The following is a 10,522-nucleotide window of genomic DNA, read 5'->3' as shown; positions in this document are numbered from 1 at the left end:
AGACTCTAGAGAAAAACATCATGGGGCAAGAGATTCCTGATCAGAGGCCTCTAAAGCAAAGAATTTCATAGCAGAGACCCTCAGAACTGAGAACATCAGAGGATCTTAGAACTCAGGGCTTTGAGAACAGAGGACTTTAGGCCAGAAGACCCCTGAACTGAGGAACCAGGAGCTAAGGACCCCAAAGCAGAAAACTTCACAGCAGAGGACGTTCGAAATCAGGAGCTTAAAGTGTACCTAAACTCAGAATTTTCACTTTACATAAAAAGGTGGACAACCCTTTTATTTAAGGTAAAAATTCTTTTTTTAGGGCAACACCCTTTTTTTTAAAAGCACCGCGATCGAGAATGAATGGGAGCACAAAGCTTACCGAGATACCTACGTCACGCATCCTTGGAGGCTCTTGGGTGCTCCTTCTGCGCATGCATGGGCACCTCGGGCATGCGCAGAAGGAGGCCCCTTGGTCAAAAGTGGAAAAAAAGCCAATCTCACGCATGTGCAGTGAGATCGGCAAGTTTTTTTCCCCAACTATGTCACCCGATCTCGTGCCTGGGTTAGGTGACGTAGTAACAAGTACCCAGAAAAAGAGAACATGGCGGCGCCTGGAGCGCGGGCCCGAAGACGGATCCTGGGAAGACGTGGGACCCGATGCAAGGAATCTCCAGACCGATCGACTGTGCTGCGGGATTGAAGGTAAGTGGATTTTATTTTTGTTTTGCCTGTTTTTGAGTTTAGTTCCTCTTTAAGAGCAGAGGATTTGGGCAGGAGACCCCTGAACAGATAACTCAGAACTGAGAACATCAGAGAAGGAGATCCTGGACAAAAGTCCCCCGAGCAGAGGACCTATGCCATAGCGCAGCACCTGCTTGCTGGAACCGGTCGGGCAGTAAATAGTTGCGGTGACCCGGGCCTGGCATGAGATGGGTGTGAGCTGCCAGTGTGGGTGGCAATATTTGGGTATGGGCGTTCCTAGCTCCGGTCCGGGGAGGGCTTCCCCCTCCTCCTCCCCACCCGGAGAGGTTTCCCTTCTGTCCCCCTCCTTCTATCAATCCCTCTCCGGGCTCTCTGACCATGGCTTCCCCAGCCAGGACTCCCAGGAGCGGTTTGCTGGAGCTCAGGAGCCCCGGGGAACGATGGAGCCGGATCCTTCTGCTGCTCGGCGAGGAGACTCTGAGCTTCACCCCGGAGCCGGAGAGCGGAGCAGCCGAGGAGAAAGCAGTGAATGGGGGGGACGCTGCTGGAGGGGTGCCGGAGTCCATCGTCAACCTGCGGAGGACTGTCAGGGTGGTGAAGCAGGATGCAGGAGGTCTGGGGGTCAGCATCAAAGGTAGGAGACTTAACCTGCACTACCTGATCTACCTGCACTGTCTGATCTACCTGCACTGTCTGATCTACCTGCACTACCTGCACTGCTGAACTGTCACTTCCCTCCTTGCCAGGTACAGCCAGCCACAAGTTCCTCTACAGAACCCTCCATCTGCCCTCCAGACACATGATCTGTCCCTACAAATGTCCCAGACCTAATGAGCCTTGCCTATACAACTGTGGTCACATTTCTTGACCCCAGGGACATTTCCATGATTTTTTTGTAGCCTTGTCCAGGTATTCAGTATTAAAAAAAATAAATAAATAACAAGCTTGGGTGGCATTGGTATGGCACTGGTAGCGCGTTAGTTTTACAATGTGTTATACCGCACAGGGCATGAAACGGGCATTGGGGTGCTATTCAGTGGCATTACATCAACAATGTCAACCTCTGTACCAGGCATTATTGGGCGTTGTGGTAGCATGTGCTGGTGTGTACCTGGCACTAATCTTTGAAATGATAATATTTTGGCTTGGAACCAAACTGAAGAAGTAAAGATTTGTTTTGGTATAGACAATATTTACACATTTTTTTGTGTTCCACCAACTATCAGATGTGCAGATCATGGTTCTTATAGCACTATAGAGTGAGTGACCAGACAGCAAGGTGCCAGTCGCTGGGAACCGCTCAGGGTCGCTCGATCCTAAATCAAGTCTGAACATTCAATCCTGCGTTACCATTCTTGATCCTGGAGCAGATCTGATCGTTCCCTAAGCAGTATTATCTGAAATATAGTAGTGCATTTATTTTAGTGAGCCTCGGCACTCTTGTATCTACAGCTTCATAATTGTCAATGTTCATATTTGCATTTTTTGGCCCCTGTTACATACTCCATAATATATTATAATAACAAAAACCAACATGGTGAGGCTCTTAGAATGGGCACAGCAGGTATCTGAACTTGGGAGGTCAGAGACCAATATAGTCCCTGGCAAACTGGATAAACTCCAAGGTGGTTTAATGTTCCAGCATTTATTACAACCTGGAATATAATTTCTGTCTGGAATGACTTCTTAAAGCCTAAAAAAACTTCCCTTCCCTTGGGGACCCTCCTATACCTCAGGGTTATTGCTACTTTAGATTTAGGGAGTAGAAAAGAGCAAGTTTACCCTTTTTCCGTAATTCCTTCATGTTTCCTTTTCCATTAACCATGGTGGAAGGTATTGATGTCATTCCCATTGGAATCAATAGTCCAGCACTGGAAGCGAGATCCCGATCACAACTGGAGGAACCACTCTGAAGGAACACAAATTTGCTCTCTAGGCTAAGCTCACAACCTTCCAGGTACCCAACAGATTCCACCACCATTGGCAAATCCCCATGCAACCCTTCCAGATCTAAATGAGCATTTAAACTTTGCAGTGCAGGGAAGTCCCACTGCGAGATAAATGTCTATTGGTAAATCCTGGGGTTCAGGTTTTAAATAATCTTGTCACAAAAACTAATTCCCCAAAGATGCAAAAAAAGATTAAATCACCGCTACTGCTTCCAACCCCTCTAAACTGAAAGTGACATTTATGGGAATGTCAGTCCTGTGATTTCCCATTGCACTGGTTGTCCCACAATCAGTTGAATGACTCCCAGAAGTGTCAGGTTCTACAAAAAAATGAAGATCTTTTTCCCCTTATTTTACTACCCCTGTTAAATAATGTGGGATTGATGAAAGGTTTGTTGGGTATGTTTGTTGAAATTAATTTTGAGCAGTTAAAAATACTTTTTATTACAAAGAGCTAGCCTGCAGACCAGAAAAAAAAAATCAAAAGGCAAAAAGGGAATTGGTTCCAAAAGAGGGAAAGAGTTTTGCAATGAGTTGGAATCTATGGATTTGGCCTAATAAATCTGAAGTCAGGTGTGTATGGAACAAGAAACTGATTTAGATTATTTTTGTTTTTTTGTTAATTTTGACAATATTCTTTATATATCAAAATCTTTTTCCAATGAGCCATCAACCTATGATCAATCACATCCAAAATCAATGAGCGTACAGCCACATAGACACAGATATGGATACATGGTGTATGGAACAAGAAACTCTTTTTTGATCATTTTTGTTTATTGTTAATTTTGACAATGTTTTTTTATAGTAAAATATTAAAATATAAATATATAAATTATAATCTATTTCCACTGAGCGATCAACCCATGATCAATCACATCAAAAACCAATGAGTGAACAGCCAACATAAGACATGGTGTTTCTTCAGCAAAGTGTCCCTGCAAAACAAAAAAAATGTCACCGGCTGTTCTTGATGTCTGTAACTCTCTCAAAATAAATCCCCTTCTTGCTATGTTTAGCGCACTGTGCATCCGTGTTGTGGGAGAGATCATATGTTACTTTCATTTTAGGACCAGAAAATAATGTAAGTGCCTGCTAGCTGACAGATTGGCGGCCTATCTGCCTTATAGGAACCTTTATATTGCAGCTATCTTCATGGCCTGAATTGGAATTGACTCGTTTTCATTCAGAGAGAAAAGTGAAAAGGATAAGCAAATTGTTTTGCAATTATATCAACTGGGATCAGGCATTCCTGCAATGTACAGTCACAATCACAAGGCTCCTGTTTACTAGGCATCCCACGAGGGAGGGTGGAGAAGGGAACATTGCTTGGTGGATGTGGTGCTGCGTTTGAAGTGGAAGGGAATTTAAAGTTTGATAAATGGTCTCTGTTGAAACTCTGTTGTCAGCAGTTGTAAAGGATAAATACTGAGTTCTGAATCTGAGTAAATATCGCAGTGTGTTACAACATTCATTTTTTGCATTTCTGTGTTTTTGTTTAATTCTGAGATTTAAAGTTTTACTAGTAAAGCCCGGATATATTGTATTCTGCAATGGGGCTGATTAAAGCTACGTATGCATGTCAGATGACTGTCCCCTGATGTTGCTCATCAGTCCACCATGGCAGATTGATGAGTGACCGATTGGTAACGACCATTATGCATGCTTCTCGCTCGTCTTTCCCGCTTCCCTCTCCATTTAGCACAATAGTGCTATATGTACAGTACTCATTCATTCATCTGTCACTGGAAAGGATCACAAAAGAACATTTCCAGTGACAATCATCCAAAGTCTACATGGAGCTTAGTGTCACCCCGCCGAGCTCTCCTCCATCAGGAGACCTACATTGGGGGCTGCTGTACGCATGTCAGATTTTCGAGATGAGTGTACATAGTTTGAATGGAAGGAATTTAGGCCATTTACAGACCAGGGTGAATTATCATCTTGCAGGAGATAAATCATTTAGCTTTGTGAATGTCGTGAAAATTCACTTTATGAAGAATAGAGAAAAGGATATGGTGAAGAACACAAATTTTTGTAGTGGGATTTTTTAGGCCAATAGCAACAACTTATTATGAAAATAACAATTTTTTTTAATATTTACATTAAAAACGATCATTCCAAGTACATAAAACATTGTAAAACCAACATTACAAGCAAAAACCTCTCCTTTCAGAATATCCCTATGGGGAGTACATTCTGAGTTTGTTCTCTACGTGTTTCGCGGAAATATCCGCTTCCTCAGGAGAGAGGAGAGAGAATCTGATGCTCATATTTTCAGCAACACTCTCTTTTAAAATCAGTGGTGAGGGACAGGCGGGTGGCCATGGCAGTCAGGCTGTTATATGCTCCAATCTGTTTGGATCACATTCGGTTTGGTTATTTTTATGGTTCTTTAGGTTTCCAGTGTTGTTTACCTCAATCCGTTTCATGCAGGGCTTCAAACAAAAAATACCGCACTATAATCCAGCTGCTTAGCCACGCGATTGTAAACCGGCTTCCCCGTGAGTTGACATCACTCTATCACACCCTTTGTCACCGACTCTCACAGGATATCTCACAGGATTTTACGGTGTTTTATGTACTTGGAATGATCATTTTTAATGTAAATATTAATAAAATTTTGTTATTTTCATATTACATGTATTGGTCTAAAAAATCCCACTATAAAAATTGTTGTTCTTCACCATATACTTTTCTCTACAGTTTATTAGGGATAAAAAATATGTGTAGGTGGAAGTCCCTTTGAACTTGATGAAGAATACCTAATACCGTGCAAGGAAATCTAACAACTAAAAGCTCAAATATCTAAAAAAACTGGATTTTCATGTTTGAATGTGATTGAATGGTTGAAGTAAGTGGAGCTTCACCTTCCACCTTCACCTGTATTTGCTATGTGATTGCCGGTGAGTCTCGCCACACTGGAAGGATAACTCCATCCAACCTCCCTCTCTGCAGATCCATACTTACTTTTTGCTTTTTACTGTTTGCATTTCAGCTGCATCATATTCTTCTGTGGTTTACAACCTTTTTAGGATTTAATGGGGCTAATGAGAGAAGAGTCTATGGGTTACAATGTGTAATCATGTCCACTGCTTTTCTGGAATGTAAACATACAGTGGAGCTGCTGGCTGATGGACCTTGGTAAGGAAGGATCTATGGACAGATAGGTTCAGTTCCATTAGGTCAGGGAACAGAAGCATTTTATTTAAAATGCATTTATTCTTTAAAGTGTAAAATAAAGAACAAAATGTAATAAACTGCTCCGTTCTTAGATGAGGTGACTGCAATCCTTTTCTTATTTTAAGATTTTTTTCTTTATTTCGACTGGCAATTCTTTCAGTAAAACATTTCCTGTCTTAGCTAACCATAATATAATTATGAATAGTAGCATTTAATATTTGTATTGAAAGGAGCAGCATTTTCCTTCTGAACTTGCTGTTTGTAGGTGACATTTACCTTTAAAACGACTTCCTTCCTTGTTACATTGGGAATTTTCTAAAGCAGATCTAAGTAAGTATTGCTGAACTTCATACAATTTGCCAAAATGATATGGTCACAAGATAGCAGTATTTTTATCTATAGCTTGTGACAGTCTCCCTGTGTATAAAGCTAAGAGGCAAATTGAAGATCTGAGGACCCTGAACAATCAAGGTTGGAAACTTGTTAGATAATCTAGTTGTCTTTGCTGATGGTGCAAAAGATGTCCCATTTGTATTGTGCCTTAGAATAATGGACTGATTGGCCAACGTAAAGCAGAAGGCTAGAAGTGCATGTCAGGTAAACGGAGAATTCATATGTTAATCAAGATCTGCAAGACCCATCGTCCAGGTAGAAGGGGGTTTACCTGCAGAGTCTGTGTACATGACAGCAAGATTACAGCTGAAATCAGATTCATGTTTGAAGTGAGCCTGTGCTTAGCTCATGTAGGGCAAACCAGAATGTTCTATCAAACTTCTGCCCATTCTAGCTATTCATACTCATTATTCACTTATTTCTTTGATTACGGATTGGCCTTACAGGTGCTCATTGCCAAAACATGGAATGGGGATCTGGTCTTCAGCCCTGTGTAGGCTCTTTATTCCCAAAAACTGCATCACCTGTTGGAACAGGAAATGATTGCAAATCTTCCCAATGATGATACTGCTACAGCAAAACACATTTTTTTAAAACAACTGGGTCTAAAGTAGGGCTGCGTACACATGTGCAATAATTGTCATTGGAAACAAATGATTCACGACAGATCGTTCGATAATTGTTAACAAAAAAGGTGCACAACGACTGGTCAACAACGCCGACGAACGAGGAATCTCGCTGGAAATGAACGACCGTCCCGGTGGGTCTGATTGGGTGACGATCGTTCTTAATCTATTGTGTGTACGGTCATTCAGTGATTGTGGATTGTTCTGTGATACACTTTCTCCTGTACATGTCACTTCCTGCATCATTTGAACGATCGTATTCAGTGTGTGTACATTATTGGTGGGTTATTTTTAAAGAATCGTATCATTACAGCATGTACAGAATTGTGCATAATGCGATCGTTCAAAATATTCAGTATTAATCGTTGAACGTTTGTTTTCAAATGATAATTATTGCACGTGTGTACCTAGCTCTAATGTGATGCGAAGCAGACCAATTGTATGCAACCAGTTGTTTGGCCCTTTATCAAACCTTCATGAAATCTGAGCAAAACCCTGAACACGTTCTAACTGAAACAAATGACTAGAAGGGCAGAATATCCTACAACAGTTTGTCATGTTTTGGGACCGCCAACTGTTCTAATAATGTCCATAAAATTAATTTGGACAGTCAGTGGTTGGAAAACTTGGAAGATCTGCTTGTGTGTTGTAAGCCTAAGGGCCAGATCTCACCAGCAACTTTGTAACAGCAAGTTTTTCCATTTGTTGTCTGTGGTTGTTTGTATGTGGATACATAATTGATTCTTTAGCTGACAGCAGTGCTTCCTTATTTAGCTACAAATAACTGGCGTCCCATGGTCATCAGCAGCTGCTGCATTAAATAACATGGGTGGCTACAAAAGCTAGCAATTCTGTAGAATGCCCTTTGACAATGCGGTACACCCCATTGCAGAGAACTCATGGTGCATTATGGTGGTGTGTGTTGGAGTGCAACTATACCATCAAAATAACAAGGACCAGGAAGGTCTCTTATACAGAAAGTAATGTCCCTTCTGCAATTAAATGAACTAATTGCATTTTTTATATAAACTCATCTGACCTTGCTTCGTCGCTCCATCTGTTTCCAGTATTTGGAGTGTTGAAACTTTGGCCATCTTGATTGGCCAGGCTGAAATGATGCAATTATTGCACATGTGCACAGGATTTCATTCTGTCCCTGCAACCTCAGGGCATGGACAACTCAGTGTAATACAAAAATAAGATTTTGGACAGGCAGGTTGGTTTTATAGCAGAAGGGACATCACCTGCAAGAACCCTGCCTGCTCACCATTTCTGTATGCAGAACTAAAGCCCAGTACTATGTGGTATGGTAATGTGTGTTAAAGCATGCTTTTTTTAACACGTATTATGTTCTGTGATGTAAACAAATTATAAACAAACTTCTGAACCACATGTACCTCTATAGACTAGCTCTGCTTATGCTAGCCATACACTTTTGAAGTTTTTAAGAGACATTAAGCCATTAAAAACATCAGATCTAACACAAATCTAAAAAAAAATAAGGGCAGTTAATTCAACCAAATATCAGTTGAACACAGATCAGGAATGTGTGAGTGGGAGCAGCGGGCAATCTATGATTACCTAGATTTGTATTGCATTGAGCAGTGGTGGTGTTCCGATCGATATTAAATCAGATTTCTGCTAAAAGCAGATATGGAATGGTGCATGGTGGTAATCCGAGTGAACCTTCAATATCAAGGAAATCCTGAACATTAATCTGGTTGTGCAAACATCTAACAATGTAAGGCGAGCTTTAGGATTTGGGGTCTTAGACCTTTTATAATTCCAGATCAATAATTGGACTCCCAATATGTCCCCATGTTTTCAAACTGTTGAAATCATCATCATCCCCATTCCTGATACCGGTAGCTACTAGATGCCTATAGTTTGGTTTTAAATTACATATGGATAGCCAGGAACAGAACTGTTTTCATTTATTCATATGAAAACAGCAAATCACAAATGCACAATCTAGCTACAGCTAGTTAGGTTTTATTATATTTTACAATGTTACCACTATATTATCTGACACAAGACAATATTTCCATTTTTATTATTACAGGGAATTTATATTCCCATCATTTGGTCTCCATATTCATAAAACGATATGGATAACCCATTTAGCCGCATTTGTTTTAGAAGTTTCTCATCTCTTTTAGAAGCTGAATAGTTCCAAAAGTTTTGATTACAAAATGAGACAATTTACTGCCATGTTAGAGCTGGATTGTAGCATACAGGGGCTGCAGATGCAGAACAAGGCAGAACAGTCAACTTCAAAAGTTTAATTCAGGGTATAACTTGTGCTTTGCAGTCCTGTGCCAGGAAACTGAGGTTCTCTCTGATTGGCTCAGAAACATCTCACCCATTGATATTGGGTGTTATGGTAGGTGTGGCACTGGGGCCACAAAAAGAAAAAAAATCGTCACTCAGCATATTTAGCTGCTCGCCCTCCCTTTTCTCATCCTCCCTTTCACAGCCTGGCAGGCTGAATCATTGCAAGCTCCCCTTTGGTGGTGCCATTGATCGGATGATTCTATTGCCATGGTCTGAAACTTGTACTGAGTGCTAATTAGTATTTTTCTTTCGTTGATACTGACCTGAAATACATTACAAAGAAAAATGCTTAATGAAAGTTTATTTAGGTGAATTGTGTTTTGAAAACAATTGCATTTTAAACACGTAGGTTAAATGCACTGATTTTTTGTGATTATGCATTTGAAAAAGCCAAGAATCAAAAACACAATAACAGCCTGAAAATTCACATAAAAGAAAAGCTTGAATAACATAATGTGCGTTACTGAGAAATGTTTTTAAAACGTATTTATCTATTCACATGTATTTAAATAGTGCCGACATAATACGCAGCGCTCTACGATGTCACTAATTACCCCTCAGAGCGGCTCACCATCTATTGTCCATACCATAGTTATATGTCATTAAGGCCCATTTTAAGGGGAATGCCAATAACATAACTGCATGTTTCTGGGATGTTGGGATGTACCTGAAGGAAACTCATGCAAACACAGGGGAAACATACAAACTCTGCAAAGACAAAAGTGCTAACTACTGAGCATGTTACAATGTGTACTCACCCCAGAGTGTGTTTGATATTTGCAATATTTTTTACATATAAGGTCTGTATTCAAAAGGATTGCACAGGGTATTGCTCACACAGCTAATGTTGGCTGGGGTTCACTGTAAATGAGTTTTCTGTTGTGGAAAATGGAATTACTTTTGCTGGTGGCAATGAAAATGAATGAGAAAACATACACACTTTTGTTGTTCCAGCCAACACTTTTTAATGCAGTAGACAAGTGTTTAAACCTTTGTGTAAGGTTTTGTTAAGGTCACACTTGGTCTGTTGTCGTTTGGAGATGAAGTGGGGCAAAATTTCCTATTCTGGAGTGTAACTACGAATCATGGAGCCTTATAGTTACAGCTAACTCTCTCTTCAATGTCAAAAATAACAATAAATGTTATTGATTTTAAAATGGATCAAAACCCTAGAATCAGGCAGATCAGGCAGGGGATATTGCCTTTTCCTTCTGCAATAAATTATGCTTACCTCTTCCATCACAATTTTTTAAATACACTCACCTGTCTCAATTCTGTTGTGGTGCTACCATCTTTTTCTTCACCTTTTTTTGGGTTCTGATCTTTGGCCATCTTGCCAGGCCA

General features: G+C 40.6%; 1 protein-coding gene across 1 annotated transcript in view; it reads left to right on the top strand.

Annotated features, from left to right (window-relative positions):
- Positions 1-1,022: 1,022 nt before the first annotated feature.
- The window catches only part of SNTA1 (syntrophin alpha 1), a gene marked incomplete in the record, with an annotated part of 37,643 nt that continues 28,143 nt past the window's right edge, over positions 1,023-10,522 (top strand). The window contains 1 exon segment of the mRNA XM_072403674.1: positions 1,023-1,327. Within this exon segment, the coding sequence (XP_072259775.1) occupies positions 1,072-1,327 (256 nt within the window).

The sequence above is a fragment of the Pyxicephalus adspersus genome, chromosome 3, assembly GCF_032062135.1.
Source record: "Pyxicephalus adspersus chromosome 3, UCB_Pads_2.0, whole genome shotgun sequence".
In the NCBI taxonomy this organism is placed as follows: domain Eukaryota; kingdom Metazoa; phylum Chordata; class Amphibia; order Anura; family Pyxicephalidae; genus Pyxicephalus; species Pyxicephalus adspersus.
The sequence above is the reverse complement of the archived record's forward strand: the minus strand, read 5'-3'. Positions and strand labels throughout refer to the sequence as shown.